The sequence below is a fragment of the Theobroma cacao genome, chromosome 3, assembly GCF_000208745.1.
Source record: "Theobroma cacao cultivar B97-61/B2 chromosome 3, Criollo_cocoa_genome_V2, whole genome shotgun sequence".
NCBI lineage: Eukaryota > Viridiplantae > Streptophyta > Magnoliopsida > Malvales > Malvaceae > Theobroma > Theobroma cacao.
The window spans coordinates 8,510,199-8,520,816 of record NC_030852.1 but is presented as its reverse complement, the minus strand read 5'-3'; the positions used below and the strand labels follow the sequence as shown (position 1 = coordinate 8,520,816).

The following is a 10,618-nucleotide window of genomic DNA, read 5'->3' as shown; positions in this document are numbered from 1 at the left end:
CCTCGAGTTTGAGCTATATCAAATTTAACTCGTTTTAAATTCAAATGGGTTGTTATTTCGTATTCGGATCATTGACATTTAAGTTGTACTGGGTTCAATTTCGAACAAAGTAGAAACAAATTTTAGAGTTGGAGAGGATTTTGCCACCTCTAGGGAGAGGGGCGGCAGAACCAAGGATAGTTTAGAATCGTATAACATACAACAATGTTCCATGATATCAGCAAAATCGACGACCAAGTAGAAGGAATCAGTGCATCTTGGACTCTTTTAACATTTCTTTTCTGAGTTTGTTTCTAGATCATAGTGAAGCTGAGGATCAATTTGTTAACTCAATCCACTTACTTCATTCGGAATTTCTTTGGGTATTCAGTCATCCAAATTCAAATCATCTTGATTTAATTCAGGATTAGATTTGAATCAATCTATGAGCGTTTTAAGGAAAAATTGACCAAGGCTGTGAATATGACAAGAAAAAATGTTCAATTTAAGCTGAAAACTAATCGAACATGAAGAAAATGGATATTTCCTCTCAAAAAAAAAGGTTTTAGTTCTCGTTGCAGTAGAAGATTCTCCATGAGAAACCCAAACCATAAAACAGAATAGCATAAGCCAAAAAGTATTAACCTGAAGCACACAAACAAGGCTTAAGTTGGCTTTCGCATGTTTCTGCCAGCACGAATCACTTCATCTACCAAGAGCAACTGTGAAGCAATTACAGGCCTGAAAAACAAAGTAGTTCGATCGTTTCTCAGACAAAACAAACAATTGTATATTCATTGTAAAGATTCGGCTCCACCTTACGTACTAAGCATGCATAAATGACAGCAATTAGCAAGTGAAAGATACACACAAAATTAGTGAAAATGGAAAGATATGCCAATTATTACAAAATACAAGGGAACAAGTGAGGCAAATGAAGATATTTTGAAAACATAAGTAGAAAGTTTTACATACCCTGAGTTTATAATTTGGCGCTTAACAGAGTAATTATCAAATATACCCTCCATTTGGGGGTCCATTGGTTCTCCTGTTTGATGGTTCAGACCCACGATATTACCTCTGTCATGCTCTCCCTGATAAGCAGTCAAAAGACAATATAATTTAATTTTTCTTCAGTGTCTACCTTTTAGAAGGGGGTAAAATAAACAGTGATGTGGACAAAGTAAGTAGTACCGTAAGACCAATAATGACATCCTGAGTGTCAAGCCCAGCATTCTCAGCAAGTGTCTTGGGCACCACAAGAAGGGCATCAGCAAAAGCCTCAACACCCAATTGGGCACGCTGCTCCATATTTATGAATATCAGAAACATTTCAATAGTTTTTTATATAATTCAAAACAAGGAAACATACAATAGTCATACCCCTTGAACAGTTTTCTTAACTTCATTAATTAGATATTGTCTAGCTGCAACTTCAAAAGCTCCCGCACCCTGAAGCAAAGATTATGCATAGATCAGCATATAACACAAAAGATCGCAGTGTGTAAGATTTGAACAAAACAGTTCTCAATCACAACCAATTTCTTCATAATTGACCTAGTGTTCGAGGGCTGCCTGCAGCTTGCAGTTCCTAGCTGAAGCTAATAATTAAAAAACATGGACTAGGAGCTCCATCCAGACACAAGTTAAATAAAATATATTTAATTTAAAGAAATTACCATGGGAGTCTAACAACTTATTAATAGATACACGAGAAATTTCACTCAGTCAATAGGGTTTTTTTTTTTTTTTCACTCTGTTAATAGGTTATAATTTGTACAAGTTGCTAATTGGAACTTCTACCTTCTTTTCCATTACTCTCTCATTGCAGTTCCCAGAAGAGTAATCAGTCAAAAACATTCAACCACATGAACCAGCCTAATTATTAATTTTGTTTCTGCTTTATAGCAAGTATGATCAGATTTTAGGAACGTAGACAGAATCCCCGTTCCTTTGCCATCTGCCTCTCCCTGGGGAACACACATCTGCCCAGGTTAAAAAACTTGCAGGCTCAACTATTTTCACCTTATATGCATGTCCATATCATACACATCAAAGAGCATCATCCTCCCACAAGAATTATGAGATAAATTCCTTTTGGAGGGAGGTTATACTCTAATTCGCCCGATGCGTAAAGTTCTCACATTAGGACAATCATAAAGATCAGAGCCCTCAAGAGTTTCCGTATACATTAGGTTACACTGGTTTGATCACCCATTCTTTAAATTTCCAACTCAATCTACCCAATATAAATTTTATTCTCCACTGAGTCAGTTACTCGTAAAACAAGGTTGATGACCATCTATGCAAACACTCTTATAAACTGCCGCAAAGACTGCACATAATGTGAATCAGCTTGAAGAATGAATGAAAATGAAAATTCTAAACAAGCAAAACTTACTAGCACAACTGCTTCATCTTCAATAGTATTCTTAACTGCTCTCAGCCCATCACGAACAGCATCTTTAATTTGGGCAATTGTGTGGTCATTAGGCCCTAGATTATTAGCAACAGAATCAATATTATATAATAGGAGGGTAAATGTCACATAAGAAGAATAAACAATAACGATGTTAAGTTTGAACAAATTACACGGAGAAGAAAATATATCCTACATACCTTTTATCAAAATTGTACATGAATGGGGATTTTTCACATTTTCCACAAATGTATACTTATCTTCCCCTAGGACATGCTCATAGACAAGTCCAGCCCATCCAAGACAATCAGGGGTTAAATCATCAACAGAGTTTACAGCTTCTCCTCCGCAAGACAAAACGAGCCTTTCCATATTTCTTCGCTTTGCTCTTCTGAGGGCAATGATCTACAAAACCATGATTCAGCATTGCAATAGAACACAGGTGAGAGACAAAATTTAACTAAAACCTTAATAAATTATTTCAGTTCTATATGTAACACTTGAACTATTGAACATAAGAACTAGTATAATCCTATCTGCTCCTTATCATTTGAGCAATGCCCAAAAGAACAAAAGAACTTCAACATCTGGCAGTAATTATTGACAATTAAAAATGGCATACCCTAAGAAATGACTACTCTCATTTCAAAACATGATACATATTTTACCCTCACAATTGTTAATAGAATTACAGCAACAGAAGAAAAGGCCAGTTTACATTGAATGCATTTCTTCTTGATATTCTAGAACCATATATCAAACCACAAATTCATGGGAAAGAAATATATAGATGGGAACCACAGAAAAACCTTAAACCAAGGCAATCATCCTCCTGCCAAAAGGAGGAAACCACTACTTTGTATGCCAAAATGGAAGCTTATGAAAACACATTCTCCTACTGACACTCAACCTAATGTAATTGAAATAACATTATAATTATCAGTGAATGGAGACCAAGATTAGTAGTCAGGTATCTCAATCATCATGTGTTCACTTATTGCTGCTTCTGTTTCTCTTTTGGGGGAAAAATGGAAAAATTGAAACATTTGTAAGAAAGTGATTTTGCACCCAAAAAGAAAAGCCCTTTATAGGCAACTAGCAATTAGTAAGACATCATTAAATATTCACAAGTAGGTAAAGGACTAAAGGACCAAAGGTCCATAACTTACCCCTGCTTGTTGAAGAAGATGCAAGGAAGGGGGATCGATACCCTTTTGGTTAATAACAACAAAGTTGTTGTCAGTGCCAGCACAAACCTACAGATGGCCAGCAAGAGTAGGAATATCATTAGAATTGACATACACCTGCAGTATCAATGCCACATTTTCAATGTTAGCACATGATGCATCACACAAGCTACCTTATCTTTTAGCTCAATAATTTTTTTGACTCGTTCATCAACTGCACGCCTTTCAGCTGCAACCATTGCCTCTCTCTGTTCAGCATTTGAGTAGAAAAAGCCCGCATTTATTTCACTGAGGACTAAAATATTAGTAGCATGACAATGAAAACAAATCATATCCACAATCAACTTAAGGGCCAAAACCCTAAAGTTGAAAAAATAGGCAACATTTATTACAAAAGAATCAAGTTTCTATGTTGGTAAAAAGTGGTTTAAAAATACCATATCTTGACCTCCTGGCCTTTCAAAATTGAATCAAAATCTTATTGCAAATATACTAATAATCGTAACGATTTGCTAATATTCGAAAAACTTCTTTAATTAGACAGCATCAATCAACAGAAATTAGTTCAAAAACATTAGAGATCTATTTGACCAAAAAGCTAACAAAAAGACATGGAATAGGACAGGAAAAATACATAGAAGACAATAATCTAATGGATTGGAGTGCTAGAAGCAGGGAAGATATTATTTTCTACAGGACCATTAACATAAATGTCATCATGATAGAATTTCTGCTCACCAAATAACAAACAAAACTAATGGCATTGTAAGAAGTAACAAGTACATATCAAAAAATAAAATAGATATCACAATGATCACCATATACTTAGGACATGTCAAAATATACAATTATATCAAATTACCATTTTATCTGTATAGCAAAAATGGATCATATCCAGGATAACCACAAAAATGCAGCAGTGGAGACCATATGATGCTTTGCCCATGAAAGATTAGATTTCACCAAGTATTAATATCATTGTGTAATATTTCCTTTCAATACAAAAAGGATAACCAACCAAATCTTCCCCAGAACAAACAGTGCCCCCACCATGCTGCCAAAGAAAAGGGACATTAGATTCACATATATGTACCTTTTCTCATACTCCAATGATACATTGCATGTCAAGATGTAACAATTTTCTGCTCGTCGCTTCATATCAGGATGCCTAGAACCATGGTCAAGAACTAGACCCTCAACCTAGGAGACCACAAAGTAAACTTAAGAAACTGCATGATACAGATGCATACCACACAGACTCACCAAAAATTAAAGACAAACACAATAGAGGCATTCAGTCGCAATTATACAAGCAAAGGTTAGCTCCAATTATCTAACCCCTGGCGAGTTAAAGAAATAAAAGAGAAAAGGGGGGGGGGGGGGGGTATCCCCTTGGCATTTAATTCCATGATTTCTTATCCATATTATTTGAGATCAAGCAATCTTACACAAAATATAATTCCAATGTTAGATAATAGATGCTATATGCCACAAAATAATACCCTTATCAAAAAATGTTGTTTCTAGACTTTATTTGAGAAGAGCCAAACTTGCACTTATAGCAACTCATTCAAGAAAATATTATTTTTCCTGAAATCAAAATGAAAACTCACTTTAATTGTAGCTATTTTAGAGAAAAGCTAATAATGCCCCTAAAGACAATAGCCTAATAGAATGACTCCCCTTTCCCCTTAAGAAGGTCCCTTTCTTGAAAAGAGAAATTAACCTCAAGCCTTCAAAGGAGCAAGTAACCAGCAAAATTCTCAGAATTAATCAAACAAGTAAAACTAATAAGAAATCCCAATTTCTCTATCATACTGTAACAACAGCAACCAGGGACAAAGCCATTGGATACTCCAATTCTCAAAAAATTTAAATGAGAGCAAGGGCACTCTTGGTGTACTTGCAATGCAGGATAAAACAAGGAACATACCAGCCGCGTGTCTACATCAAACTTATGCCGCATGTGCATTATTTCCACCATAAAGAGATCAAAAGGTTCATCAGGCTTTTGAATACAAAGTACCTGTGAAATCAAATAAAAGTTTATTCCACCGAAGTGTAAACCAGCCAACCAAATGACATGTACAAGTTGAAAGAAATGAGTTTCACATGCTCTGCAGTAAGTTCTAAATAAAAGCCAACACCAGATTCACTTGCCGCATTAACAACTATGTCAGTCAGCTGATCAGCTAATGCTTCATACAACTGTGTGAGAAAACAAACATCAATCTTATGAGCCATACCCTGGAAAACAAACAAGGGAGTAAGGGAAGGAGAGGAAGAAAGAGAAATACCTTAGTCCTTAGTGTAGTTCTAGCAACCATTTTCAGAATCTCTTTATCTGGTTCAGTACCCATCACCACTGGAGTCTTAAACTTTTCAAGGAACTGGAGGGTAGCTCTTTTGGCAATTTCAAAACCATCAACCAGAACACGGGGATGCATCCCTGAACCAAGCTTTAACATCATGAATATAGATAACGAATAAAAACAGAAGGGAACATATACATATATACACACGAACATATATATATATGCTTTTAAATTTTGTGCAAAACCTAGGTCAAGTTTGTGAGGTTTCCCATTAAAAGCAATCAAATAAAATGGAAAACAAAATCCAAACCAACATATTGATCAAGTTCAATGAAGAATCAATAATATGTTAATCAATAATCCAAGTTTGAATTTGGTCCTTCTATTATCTCAATTCGATGGTTTTAATCTCTCTACCCCAATTTCAATGAATTTGATGCCTATATTTTCAATTAAAGTTGGTTTAATGACAATGATAATGGTGTTTCAATTTTACCTTCAACTTGGATGTTGTGGCATTTTGGAGATGACAATGCATGCCAAGGTGGATTAATTTTTTTGACAACGTGGCACATATCAATCTAAATAATCATATTTTATTGTAATTATACAATAATTAATATTTTAAGATTATAAAAAAGCAATTTTTAGTATTTTTTATTAAAAATAATTTTTTTTGTAAATAATTTTTTTTTGTGATAATGTGTAGCACATGGCCAAAAAAATTCAAGTTGACATGTCAGGTCGTCACAAAAAAGCCATGTTGTCTAATTTAACAGCACAATTTTAACACCATTTTCATTTGTCCTTAAAGTGAACTTTCAACAGAAGTGTACAGATAAATTGAGCTAGAGGGACTAAAACTGCCAAATAGAATTAGTAGATGTACCAAATATTCAGACTTCAACCTATAAATCATTGGTTAGAAAAAGTAACTGTATACAAAATTTTTATCAATGCTTATTGAAAGGTGAAAACTTTGTCTTAATTTTTAATAAAAATGAATATTTAAATATATTATCAAAATTCATTCAAATTTTACCAAATTTCGTGCCTATGTAATAAATTTTTTCAATCTCTCTTTTTGGATTCTGATTTTAAGTTTTTATTTAAGAACTCACAAAATTGACCTAAGGAACCTTACCTAAACCTAAGTCTTGCCCTTTATATTTTCCTTAAAATGAAAGAATTACTGCCAATAACAAGACTAACAAGTGCCTCTTACTATCCCAACCACCCCTCCCCCTCAAACAACAAACAATGAGAGAAAAAAAAAGGGAAGATACAAAAGTCTTTTTCTTGTTAATATGCAAATAACTCTAACTTCCATTAAGTATGCCCCTCCTTCCCCACCATTCAAGTAGTGAAATTCTCATCGAATTCATTAAACTTGATACGATTAGAGATAAACTTGGAACTCTTCTTAATGCGTCATTTTGCTACAAACAAGACAACAATGGGAGAATGAAGTGTTGCTTTTATAAGGGTAAAGTACATGTAACTCGCACCTAACAAATGTATTGGTTCATTAATAAGAAAGAATAAGGAAAAAGACAACAGGGACTAGGAATAACAACTTCAATGAAAAAATTAAAAAAAAAATTATTAGTTACTACATTTTTTATATTGATAAATTAAAAATCAATATCAAAAAGGGGTAAGCTAATAGAATTCCATGAAAATGGATTGGAAGATAAAAGGTTCGCTACAAAACCCTTAATTCAAAGAGAAAAGCGCAAAGTTGAGCACTAACCTTCGTCAATGTAACGCTCAGATTGCTTCATAAGCTCGCCAATGAAGATGACAGTAGATGTAGTTCCGTCTCCGCTAATGTCATCTTGCGCAACAGCTGTCCTGGCTATCATAATAGCTGTTGGGTTTTGAATTTGCTGAAACATTTTCAACCAACCAACTCACTAAAATGTACTAAATCATACCCAAACTCGTCTAGGAAAATGGAAAATTTTTTTTCTTTTTTGATTAAGCAAAATTATAAAAAAAAATGTTGCATTAATAATTAGATATTGGAAATAATAGAAATGGAAGTAGATCAAAATATGAAGGGCTTTGTTTGATATAAAAGAGGAAAATAGGGGAGGAAAAGGAAAAGGTACCATTTCTTTCAAGAGAGTGTTTCCATCCTTAGTAAGCTTGATATCGCCAGCGCCACCAACAAGCATTTTAATGGTGCCCTTGGGTCCCAGGTTGGTTTTGAGAACATCCTGCAACCCTTTGGCGGCGTTGATGTTCATGTGCAGCGCCGCCGATTTGTTCAGAACTTCCGCATTCGGGTTTAGCACTCGAAGCGACATTGTTTTCTACTGTTGCTGTTGCAGACGAGGCGGGAGAGTGTTAAGAAACAAGAAGGAAAGAAACAACCTCAACTCTGTTTCTGCACTGGGAAAACGAGAGCTTTGAAAGGGTTTTAGGGCTTTCTGGAACTTTTCTATTTTCTTCCTTTACTTTGTTTTTTTTAAAAAAAAAAATAAATTAGACTTAAAGTTGCGTACTTTATTGAAAAAAAAAAAAGCCAAATTGTCTTAGCGTTTAACATAGTGTTTGGCCTAAATTTTCTTAACATATTCGGGTTATCATATTGTACCATAAAAAATAAAAATAATCCAAAACAAACACATTTACAGTTTTATATTTTTTATTTTGTTAATAGTGTTTTTTAAAAAGACAAGAAAGTTTTATTGAGAATTTAGCAAGAAGTGATAAATAACAAGAAGTCGAGGCAAAACAAGACAATTTAACGAATATAAAACCCGAACTATAAGAACTACATAATGGCCAAAAAGTCACCAGATTCTACTTTTCATATATGGTTGGAGGTTGGCTTCGTACGCCAAGGAACTGTTGAGTCATTGGCGGCCCCAAAGATCACACTACTTGAATCTTTTTCGACAACGAATGAATGAGAAAAGGCCCAATGTAAGGTGGTGAAGAAGTTTAGACCCTTTTTTTTTTTTTTATGTTCGCAGCTACACGTATTGAAAGTCTTCTATTCTAATCGATTTGGAGAAGACACCGTACGACTCTTTCACGCTACCCTTATGACCCTTTCATCCTCGCCTGAGATAGCACCCAAAAGCGGATTCAAAAATTTTTTTTTTTTATAATGTTATAATTAAACTAATAATAATAAAAATTAAATTATAAAAGGTAATATTTTTAGAGAGGGAGAGTAGTTTAGGTTTAATTATAAAAGGTAATTTCTTGGAGAATGAGAGTAGTTTAAGTTTTAACTTTTTCAATAAAAACTTAAATTATACAAAAAAAAATTTTATAGTATTTAAATTTAATATATAAATTACTTTTAGATAAATCTATTTTGACTTGGAGTGTCTGACCTCACTTTCTACAAAGTTAGTTCGTTAGTATCATTAACTACATAAAACTCTAACATAAGTAATATACGAAATAATAATTTTTGACACTTCAATGAATGAGTGGTGTTATGTGGCACCACTCCTGTGAGACTTTGATCTTTATAGACTCATAATTAGTAATAGACGCAACATCCTTAATCAGGGGTAATTTCGTTATTTTTTTAGTAAGTTCCTAAAAGTAAGTTTTAAACAATATTAAGGCATAAGTAGGCCAAAAGCATAAATAAATGATGAAAATATGGGTAAAATGATAAGAAAATAAAAATTTTGATGATTTTCACGGTAGGGGCAAAATGGTCATTTTTTACCTCGGATTAGAATTTTTAAGTTTTCATGAACTCAAGCATTTCTAGATCATTATGGACCTTGTCCCAGTATCAAAAGAGTAAAAAGATTGCATAAAGGGTTGGAGGAGAACAAACTAATTTGTGGAGGGGCATTTTGGTAATTTAAGTGGAATGGATAAGCATGGGCTATAAATATCTCTTCCTTCCAGTAGCTTCTACATTCTTCAACAACTTCCTCTTCTTCTTCCTTCTTTTCTTTCATGTTGCTTCCACCCTCCATGGAAGCTTAATATGAAACTTTTATAACCTTCTCTCTCTAACTCTAATTTTCATACCTTTGTGCCCTTTTGACTAGAATTCTTGTGCTTTTTCACTTTCCCACTTTAAAACCCTTGAAAAATCTTATTTTCATACTCTCTCTCACTAGTTAGGTGTTTTAGAGAGAGAAAGAGATAGCTTTTATATTAGCTTGGAAAACTATTGGAAGGAATTTCAGAATTTCAAGGCTATCAAGATGAGCAGTAAATTAAAGTTGATTTTAAATGTTGAGGGTGGCTAGTGATTAGGCTTGTGAATGTTATATAGTAGGATGTTTATTCATTTTAGAGTGGTTAAGGTAGTGAATATAGATAGCCATTTAAATGACAATTGGAAGCTAACCAAGAAATAGCTTTTAGAATCTATAAGTATGTGAATTGACATAATGGTGATGTTAATGTGATGGTAGGTTCCAAGGAAGCCCCATTATCCCATTTGGACAATTAGGGAAGTTAGAGTCGACTAAAGGTTCAACAAAAATACTGGTGAGTGAACTGCATTTCAAAACTTGTTTTGGGAATATGAATGTAGCTGCACAAACAATTGAATGATTTATCCAACTTTTCTAAAAACGAGTGCTTTGGGAACAAGCCTTTGATAAATTGATTTTATGTTGTGACATGCGGTTGATATGGATTCAGGCACTACTACATTATGTTGGTATATATATAGATATATATATATATATATATATATATATATGTTGTGCATGATGGTTGAT

At 33.8% G+C, this 10,618-nt stretch overlaps 1 protein-coding gene across 1 annotated transcript; it reads right to left on the bottom strand.

Moving 5' to 3' along the window:
• LOC18604436 (T-complex protein 1 subunit zeta 1) lies at nt 462-8,361 on the bottom strand. Its single transcript, XM_018118450.1, has 14 exons — nt 8,015-8,361; nt 7,654-7,789; nt 5,883-6,034; nt 5,746-5,793; nt 5,519-5,611; nt 4,679-4,785; nt 3,759-3,873; nt 3,568-3,654; nt 2,599-2,803; nt 2,381-2,475; nt 1,363-1,431; nt 1,174-1,281; nt 955-1,073; nt 462-720 (listed from the first exon to the last, which is right to left on the bottom strand). Exons 1-14 carry the CDS (start codon nt 8,210-8,212, stop codon nt 645-647), a joined length of 1,608 nt encoding a protein of 535 aa, XP_017973939.1. The 5' UTR covers nt 8,213-8,361; the 3' UTR covers nt 462-644.

Bases quoted from the DNA above. Each gene is read 5' to 3' on its own strand.
- LOC18604436 (XM_018118450.1), bottom strand. From the start codon at position 8,212: ATGTCGCTTCGAGTGCTAAACCCGAATGCGGAAGTTCTGAACAAATCG. The intron at 1,432-2,380 runs GTAAGTTTTGCT...TCTTTGCTTCAG, and splicing joins AAGATGAAGCAGTTGTGCTA to GGTGCGGGAGCTTTTGAAGT. The intron at 1,282-1,362 runs GTATGACTATTG...AATATGGAGCAG, and splicing joins TTAAGAAAACTGTTCAAGGG to CGTGCCCAATTGGGTGTTGA.